Raw genomic sequence first — 9,841 nt, forward strand, 5'->3', positions numbered from 1 at the left:
CAAGCATGTTAATATTGTGGGTTCTTCGGTTACTGGGGCCCATTTTCCTTCCATTTTTTAATATTTTTTATATGTGTTGTTTGAATTTTTTATATTAACATATTTTATCATCAGAAAAACCAGTCTCACGTAAGGGGAAAATGACTTGTTAGATAGGTTATCTTTCCATTTTATGGATGCCAAGATGGTGACTTGGACTGCTTTGGTTTGTCCAAGATCATTCAGCTATTAAATGAAAGGAGGGACTGTTCAAAGTCATCTTGACTAATGAAAGTGAACTCTAAAAGATTTAAAGTTGACATGAATAAACGGATGGTTTGGGAATGTTTCTTTTTAAGGGATGTTTCTGAAGAACATAAGAAACTTTCCCTGGAGGAGGAGACAATGTGGTTAAGAATCCGTTCCTTAACGTTGAGGCTAATCAGTGGACTTCCAAGTCTTAACCACTCTGTTGGGCCAAAGAACTCAGAGAAGACCACGGAGAATGGAGTGTCCTCCCGGATTGATATTCTCCGTTTGCTCCTTCAACAGCTGGAGGCGGCCCTGGAGACGGGAAAGCGATTTATTGAGAAGGACATTCAGGTATCATCAGTGTTCATGTACAATCAAAGCTGCAAAAATCTGTGACTGTCTTTTTGAAAATAGGAATTGGGGTTGGGCGAGTAATAAAGTGGGGCTTTCCAGGTGGCGCTACTAGTAAAGAACCTGCCTGCCAGTACAGGAGACACAAGAGACACAGGTTCGATCCCTCGTTCGGGAAGACCCCCTGGGAGAGGGCATGGCAACCCACTCCAGTATTCTTGCCTGGGGAATCCCATGGACAGGGGAGCCTGGTGGGCTACAGTCCATGGGGTGCAAAGAATTGGACACAACTAAAGTGACTTAGCACTTATGCGTGAGTAGTAAAGAACAGTATTTTGTCCCAGTTTATGGTATCTACAGGAAAAAGATAAAACTTTTTAAACTTGGTGAGTTGCAGAGGCTTCCTCAGTATCCAACTTGGATAGTGAGGAAAAGCAGAATAGTTTTTTTTGTGATGATTAACTTTTAATACCTACCAAGAAATTAATACAGTGTTTTTGTTTTCACCATAATGATTTGGTTATTATTAGCTTGCAGATCAGTGCTTTGTAACTTAATCATGGAGATAGATTTTTATCCAGTAGTTACTGTTCCTTGTTTTCTCATTTTGTATTTTATGAATTGAAATTTCAGTGGGTTTAAAGAACATCACTTTTTCTCCTTTCCAGTATCCTTTCCTTGGTCCTGTACCTACCAGAATGGCTGGATTTTTAAATTCTGGCTGTTCTCAGTGTCAGACCAGCTCTTTTTATCTTGTTGGTGATATTTATGAGCTGGACATCAATGGTTTAGGTAAGTGTATACTTGCATGAGTATATTTACAGCATCTTTGTCACTGAAAACTTAGTGAATGCAACAAAATATCTATAACCTCACATATTTGGAAAAGTTTGGTAGAGATGGAAGCTAGAAGCTGTTTTGGAACATCTGGTTTGATATACAAGAAAATCCATTAACAGTTTTCAAGTAATGTTTTAGAAATTTAAATCTTTTCCATATTTTATTTTCTCTACCCCCCCCCCCCCCCCCCGCCAACCTTCCTCTCTCCCCCACTCTCCCTGGTTAGGCACCTCTCTAAATACCAGTCAAATCCCTTTTCTTCCTTTTTAAGTCCATTCCATATTTAAAATCATTTTTTAGGTCCAAAAGTTGAAGAAATCCTTGGTTTGTTGAAATATCAACAAATATCATGGATTTCAAATTGAATTCTTTTCATTCACTCATTCATTTTTTAAAAATTTTTTAAAAATTCAAACTATCATTGATTTATGATGTTATGTTAATTTCTGGTGTACAGCAAAGTCATTCAGTTATATCTGTATATATTTTCATATTCTTTTCTGTTAGGGTTTATGATAAGATATTGAATATAGTTGCCTTTGCTATACAGTTGGACCTTGTCATTTATCCATTTTATAAATGGCAGTTTGTATCTGCTAATCCCAAACTTGTAATTTATCCCTCCTCCACTCCCTTTCTTCTTTGATAATCATTAGTTTTCTATGTCTGTGAGTCTTATTTCTGTTTTATAAATAGGTTCATTTGTATCGGATTGAATTTTTTACTTAAAAATGAAGGCCTAAACTTTGTAGAGAAGACATATTCTTTTTTCCTAAGCTGTCAACCCAGTGAGAATCACAAATGCCTTATAGATCATGTATTTTTCTTTCTGTTTCATTTTTCCCAAATCATAAGGTTTGTCAATTCTGTCATTTAATGTATTTGAAAAACATAAATTTTTAGTCCTCCTAGAGGATTTTAGATAGTGCTTTTGGTGGAAAGGTGATTAATAACTTTTCTTTTCCTTTTCTCCTTCCTTTTCCTGTCCTTCATCTTTCAGTAATGGAATTTAGGTGCCGGTGGGTCTTAAGAGAAAAGAAAATGTCCTTGCCTATGCTTTCAGGTGTTGGTTTTGCTTATCTTACTTTAAAAAATGAATTGAAAGTTTTTCATTGTTTTTCAATTTTAGAGGATACAGTGGAGATCCAGGAGCGAGTAGAGAATAGTCTTAAGTCTTTACTAGAACAATTAAAAGGTAAGTGTTCTAACTGTGGATTCCCATATTGTATCTGATTTTCTGTGACAGTAGCTCATTTTTTTAATGGAAACTTGCAAGAGATTTTGAAAAAGAATAATGTACACTTTTGGTATTTTTAAAGACTTGTTTCTATTTCCCTCGTGTTCTAGTGGTTAAGACTACATGCTTTCAATGCAGGGGATGTGGGTTCAGTCTCTGGTTGGGGAACCAAGATCCCACATGTACATGGTATGTTCCAAAACAAAAAAAACTAAAAAGTTTTGTTTACAAAAATAGTAGACACTTTTTGTAAATAGTACAGTACACAAATGGGTGTGGTCTTTTCCCCTTTACCAGTCACATTGCCGCCGAGGTAAGTAGGTGCTGTTGACATTCTGCAGTCTGTATTTCTAGAAATGTGCACAGTCATACATATGCATATGGAAATACATAGTAGTGATTTAAAAAAAATATATAGGGAAAGCTATAATGCATGCTTTTCTGGCTTTATTTTTTGTTATCTTGGACCTCTTACCATGTCAGTTATATCCACACCCCATTTGTTTTAAGAGCTGCATAATATTCCATAATATTGTATCCATGTACTGGTTTTATTTATATACCCTGAGTACATAGTATATTATGTGTAACAATGCTGAAATAAATATCTTGGGACATAATTGTTTGGGTACTTATTTGAGTATTTCCTTGGGGTTAAATTCCTAGCAATGAAATTGATAAAGAACATAGGGCTTCCCAGGTGGCTCAGTGGTAAAGAATCCACCTGCAGTGCAGGCAGGAGACCCAGAAGACGTGGATTCAATTCTTGGGTCCAGAAGATCTGCTGGAGAAGGAAATGGCAATGCACTCCAGTAGCCTGGAAAATCGCATGAATAGAGGCTGGGGGGCTACACCTGATGGGTTTGCAAAGAGTTGGACACAGCTGAGCAACTGAGTACATACATGTGTTTCTTTTAACTCTCTTAAATACTTTAAAAAACTATTATTTCATTCTAGCTGATTTACAACACTGTGTTAGTTTCATGTATACAGCTTCAGATTATTTTCCATTACAGGTTATTGTGCATTTTAAATCTATAAGGGTTTTTCTTTTTTGGAGCCTAAATGGTTTTTTATTTTGTTGCTCAAATGAAGCTAAAAATTAAAAGATGGTCAAGATTATGAGAGTAAAACCTGATATTTGTTATGAAGGTGCATTTCTACTGTGCACATTAGTCTTTCAGTCTATAATGACACAAATTCTTTAAATCATTCACTTGAATTCTTATTTTTATGTGAGTGGCCTATCTATGGAAAGACATAGCTGGTGTTTAGACCCTAGGATGTAATTTATAAGTCTACCTTTTATCTTTTGAAGACAGTAGAGTGGTAGTCATGTGACTTTTTAAAGAGCTTAAAATAGATATTCTTTAGTGTTTGGTTTGTTGGGGAGGGGGAGCTTTCTGGATTAAGTCTTTATATCTGCTTATTCTTGACTAGATTGTACAGAATAACACTGAAACAAAAGCTGAATAAAACCATAAAATATTTTTCCTTTTTCAGATGTCTTCAGTAAATGTAAAGGTGACCTCTTAGAAGTTAAAGATGGTAACTTGAAAACACATCCTACTCTTTTAGAAAATCTAGTCTTCTTGGTTGAGGTATGTTTTTGTTTTCATCCTAAAATACTCAGTTTTCCTTGATTGTGTGGAGGATTAATTTTCAAAACTGAACAGGTAATAGGCACTTTATACCTATAATTTAACCTATCATCCCCACCTTTTATTAATTGAAAGCAATTTCAATTTTCTGAACTAACCCTTTCCAAGGATATCAGGAGAATTTAATTCATACTGTTAGGGTAAAACTCTAAAATTTGCTTTACAAATCTCTAAAGAGTCCTCAGATTCACTCTAAATCTAGCTCTGTTCTGTTCATCCTCTTTTTTGACTCAACTGTTATGTAGTTTAAGTTAATTATTGTTAAATTTTTAATTTGCTTTTTAAATTTGTTGCTGCTCTTCACTATTTGTTGAGATTCTGCATTATGAAGGAGAATCCAGGAGCTGATGTAGCAAAACTCTTTTAGCCAGAGAGAAAAAGAGGAGGATCACAAACACTCATAGTCCATTATCTTTTTTACTTTTGTCACATGTTTAATTGCTTTATTTTCTCTATTAGTCTGTAAGCTTCCTGAGGACTGTTTTCTCTGTTTTGGTGACTGGCACATTTCAAGTGTGTAAGAGATAATGAGTGAATGAGAAATAACTGTATATATATATATATGTACATGAATATACTGTAAACACCTAACTTAATACAAGGGAGAATAGGTGCTGACCAACTGGCGGAGAATTCTTCGTACATAAGTTGAGGTTTGCATGTGAGGCAGTGTCTTACGTGGATAGAGAAGTGGGTCCAGAGAGGCATATTGTATGGAACCTTTGGATTCCATGCCTAAATTTGGACTTTTCAGTGAAAAGGATGTTAATAGATCCCTATTTCCTGCAAGGAGGTGAAAGAAAATTGGACTGAGTAGAGGATTAGTTTAGAACTGGGAGAGTGAGGAGAAAGAGTAAACACAGTATTCTGAGGAGGAGATGAAGAAGACATGGATCAATGTGGTGACTGTAGAATTAGAGTGGAGAGTTATAAGAGAAGTTGAAGGGATTTACAAAGAAGAGCTGTTTGCATAGAATTGGTTTATCCATAGTCTTTGTTCCTGATAGGTATTTTGAGTGTAATCCTTATTGATGAATTTGTAATTTTTCTTCTTTCAGACTATTTCTATTATCCTTTGGGTGTCTAGTTACTGTGAGAGTGTCCTGCGACCATACAAAATAAATTTACAGAAAAAGAAGAAGAAGAAAAAAGAAACTAGTATCATCATGGTAATAACAGAGAAAACACAAGTAACAATCTGGCTGCATGCTGCTTTTTTTTTTTTTCATTCTTTTCCTGCATTTTGTAAAGGATCTTAGGATCTTATATGCGTTCATTTTCCCTTCCCACCTTTAAAAAAAATTATACAGAAAAGCTGAAAGATTACTATAATGACACCCAAACATCCATACCTAGATTCACCACTTATTTAACGGTTGTCACATTTCTCTCTTGCCCTTTCCCATTCTCTAACCTCCCCAACCCCCATTTGTTGAACCATTTGAAAGTATAGACTTTGTGATTCTTAACACACCAGGGTAAAAGAAAGGCAGTCTCCTACAAAACCAAGGTACTCAAGACATTTTCACACCCAAGATATTTAATATTGATACAATAATATTATGTTTACATTAACCTTTCCCCTGTTATCTCAGTTATGACCTTTATAGTCTTTTTCAAAATTCTAGAATTTTACTAAGGATCTGACACAGCTTTTAGTTGTCATTTCTCTGTACTCTTCTTTCATTGAAAGTACTTCCTTAGCTTTTTATTTTTGTCTTTGTCATTGAAGAGTCCAGCTAGATTTTTGGTAGAAGATCCCACAGTCTGGATTTGGCTAATTGTTTCATTAGATTTAGATGCTGTGTCCTTTTTAGCAGTTAAAAAGGAGACACTAATCAGGAGACACTAATGTTGTGTCCCATTATTGATAATTTCAGATTTAATTATTTGATAAAGGAAGTATCTGCCAGATTTCTTTATTATAAGTGTGTCTTTCCTCTCTGTGTAATTAATCTGTGAGTTGAGACTGTGAGTATCCTGTTCCCCAGAGCTTTTCACGCACTACTTTTAACATTCACTATTAGTCTGACTTGCATGAATCATTTATTACTTTGATGGTTCCACAATGGTAATTTTAAAAAATGCTACTAATCATTAATCATTTATTATCTGGCATTCTGTAAAATAGAATTGTATATTTTTAATATCAACTGTCTATTTTAGTATCACTGTGTACTCATTCTTTTTTAAATTTAGCTTATAATCCATTGTTGTCATTTTCTTTTGGATGTCCAAATTTGGCTAATGGGAGCCATTTTAGGCTGGTTCCTGTCCTTGAACATATCCTCATTGGTTTTTGAGCCCTTACTTTCTGAAACCACAAAATGTTCTAAGCACTTTGTACTCACCATTGAACTGAAATCATACATTTTTTCCAGTGAGCCCTGGTTCCTTTATGGGGAATGGCTATTCAGAATACTAAGATCTAGTTGTTAGGTGTACTAATTGCTATCGGGGTTTTATTGCTTCTAGTTAGTGTCAGTGAAGAGAGACAGGAAATTTATTTAGATACATACAGAGTTTTAAATAATTAATTCTTACTGATAACCTCCAGCTGTAATCCAATTTCACAGTCCTCTTCCTTCCATTCCTTCTCTCATTCCATATTTGTAGCTTTCTTTTCAACGGTTCCCAATAGGATCAATATATTTATTCATTTGCTGTTTTATAGTAAACACTGTAAATAGTTTTGGAAATAGTACATTGGTTCCATTACCAGTTCCAGTAACAAACCCACTGAAGTTCAAGTTTTTGCAGTTCTTTTTTGTCCTTAGAATATGTTCAGTGAATGTAGTTGAGGTACTCCATAAAAGCACTGGAGTTTAAAACTCGGATTATATTATTAATGTGATGTAGATAAGATTCATGTATGTCTGCTTGTATTCAACTTTGGAGTTTCCTCCCATCTTAATTGGTTAACTTTTTTTTTTTGGTTAACTTTTGAATGTGTGAAACATTAACATAATTTGTATTCTTTTCATAAGGAAAGATGTTCAGGATTTATTCTGCAATAACGCGCTATTTCATGAATGGGAGATTTTTGTTCATTGTAGCAATATAGTAACCACTGTCATTTGAAAATTTTGATGGTTTTATTAGTAATATTAATTTCCTGCACAATTCAGTAACAATTCAGGAATTCTTTAGACTTGACACTTGTCCTGGGTATTACCATTCATTCATTTCTCTCCTTCATTGTTCAAGATAATTTTAACAGATCATGAGTGCAGAGTTTGAAAGTATAGACCAGAGTTGCTCTGTTACTTTCTCTTCTGCGGGAAAACCTACACTCCTAGTACTTGTCAAAACAGTTTTTGGTATTTGGATTTTGTGCAAGTTTTTGTAGGTATTGCTTTTCTAAAAATGAGGATAGCCTCCTTTTTTCTGATTGTCAAAGTAACCTAAAGATACGAGTAAAGAGAAGATCACTCATTTTCCCACTAAACAGTGATGGCCACTGCATACAAGCCAGAAATATAGAAACTTTCTATAGAATTTTGTATCAAAAGTTCTGAACTTGGCTATTTGTTTTGTTTTCACTTAATAAGGTATCTTGGACATCTTTTCATTTCAGCAAATATAGATGTATCTCATTACTTTAAATGGTCATGTGCCATCCTGTTTTATTCACATACCATAACTTATTCCCAATGTTGGATGTTTAGTTGGTTCCAATTTTCTTTTATTGTTTAAGAAATCACTTTTGGTTGTGCTGGCTCATCCTTGCTGTGCTCCAGCTTTTTGTTGCAGCAGGCGGGGGCTGCTCTCCATTGCGGCACACAGCCTTCTCATTGCAGTAGCTTCTCTTGTGGGGGAGCACAGGCTCCGGGCATATGGACTTCAGTAATTGGGGCTTGCTGGCTTAGTTGCTCCGTGGCGTGTGGAATCTTCCCGGATCAGGGATCAAACCCATGTCCCCTGCATTGGTAGGTGGCTTCCTATCCACTGTACCATCAGGGAAGTCCTAGTTTTCTCTTAATATTACAAATAGTACTGCTATTGAAATATGGACAAATATACAAGATGAATTTATAATATGATTTCCTTAGGCTAATCTCTTAGATCTGAAATTACTACATATACAGGTTTCCCCTGCTACCAAGAAGTAAAGCATTCCTTTGAAACCTTCCATAAGCCCAAGTGGCGTAAAGGGAAGAAGCAATTACCTTAGGACACATCTTGCTAATGGGATACACATAATAAATTGAGATAAAGCACAGATGCTTACAGACATAGTTCAAAGCTGTGGTGGCCTGATGCTGAGTATAGTTCCAGTGCCACTCTTGCTGCTCAGGCTGTGTGCTACTTCTGTAACAGCTTGCTGCAAATGCTTTTCACCTTTTTCCTGTAAAAGTGAAAATTCTCTTTGGATTTCTTTTGGTTAGCAAAAATAGGTACTAATGTAGGTCTTTCATAAAAGCTAAGTGGCATGAAGTAAACTTTCAGAAAGCCAGAGATACCTGTTCTTCTGTTTTTATATTCTCCAATGGTGTGGTGTATCTTTACCCATTCAATAGGCAAACATTGGTACTCCTGCCCCTCGCCAGTTGGTGTTAAAGGATTCTGTGATGTTGCACCTTCAAAGAAAACTTCTTGAGTGAAAAGCTAGCTTTACTAGTCGATTGGCTGGGTTTCTTGTGTTTATTTATTTATTTTTGTATAATTGTACCATTGCTGGGATTTTTTGTTTTCTTTTTTCCTTTTTAAAAGATTTATTTATAGCCACACTGGGTCTTCATTGCTGTGCATGGGCTTTCTCTAGCAGCAGTGAGCAGGGACCGCTCTAGTTGCAGTACATGGGCTTCTCATCGCCAGTGGCTTCTCTCGTTGCAGAGCATGAGCCCTAGGGCGTGTGGACCTGGTAGTGGGGCCCTGCGGGCCCTAGAGCACAGGCTCAGTAGCTGTGGCCCACGGGCTCAGCTGTGGCATGTGGGACACTCCTGGACCAGGGATTGAATCCTTGTCCCCTGCATTGGCACAAGGGATTCTTATCCACTGTACCACAAGGGAAGCCCCCTTGGGATTTCTTTGATATATTTTCTGTTTCTGTCTTTGGCCAAGTTTTTCCTATTGTGGTGGTACTATTTTTTCCATTGATATGTTTTGAGCTATTGACTCTTAACATAATTATGTGATATAAGCATTGGAGAAATATGTTTGATAATCTTTCAACTTCTTAAAAATCTTTTTTTTTTTTTAGCCACCTGTTTTTACCAGTTTTCAAGACTATGTTACTGGGCTTCAGACTTTAATTTCCAATGTTGTGGATCATATTAAAGGACTTGAAACACATCTAATTGCACTTAAACTTGAAGAACTTATTTTAGAAGACACTTCTCTCTCGCTGGTAAGAGACTGTAGTTGATCAGCAGTAAGTTATATAGAGATAGTTGAGTGTTCTCACCTCTGTCACAAGGATGAGTTAGTTTTCAGTTCACCATTCTCTCCTTGTAGGACTTGAGATTAGAAGGTCCCTGGCACTAGTTTTTTATTGTGGTGGTGGTGGAGTCTTCTCCCC

The 9,841-nt window shown here is 36.0% G+C and overlaps 1 protein-coding gene across 3 annotated transcripts in view; it reads left to right on the forward strand.

Moving 5' to 3' along the window:
• Nucleotides 1–9,841, forward strand: part of NAA25 (N-alpha-acetyltransferase 25, NatB auxiliary subunit) — a 64,082-nt gene that overhangs the window by 47,104 nt on the left and 7,137 nt on the right. For all 3 annotated transcript variants that reach the window (XM_020904202.2, XM_070475364.1, XM_070475365.1), the window contains 6 exons: nucleotides 339–582; nucleotides 1,251–1,374; nucleotides 2,552–2,617; nucleotides 4,163–4,260; nucleotides 5,379–5,489; nucleotides 9,524–9,670. In XM_020904202.2, the coding sequence (XP_020759861.2) occupies nucleotides 339–582; nucleotides 1,251–1,374; nucleotides 2,552–2,617; nucleotides 4,163–4,260; nucleotides 5,379–5,489; nucleotides 9,524–9,670 (790 nt within the window). The remainder of the gene's footprint in view (nucleotides 1–338; nucleotides 583–1,250; nucleotides 1,375–2,551; nucleotides 2,618–4,162; nucleotides 4,261–5,378; nucleotides 5,490–9,523; nucleotides 9,671–9,841) is intronic.

This window comes from Odocoileus virginianus, chromosome 12 (genome assembly GCF_023699985.2).
Source record: "Odocoileus virginianus isolate 20LAN1187 ecotype Illinois chromosome 12, Ovbor_1.2, whole genome shotgun sequence".
In the NCBI taxonomy this organism is placed as follows: domain Eukaryota; kingdom Metazoa; phylum Chordata; class Mammalia; order Artiodactyla; family Cervidae; genus Odocoileus; species Odocoileus virginianus.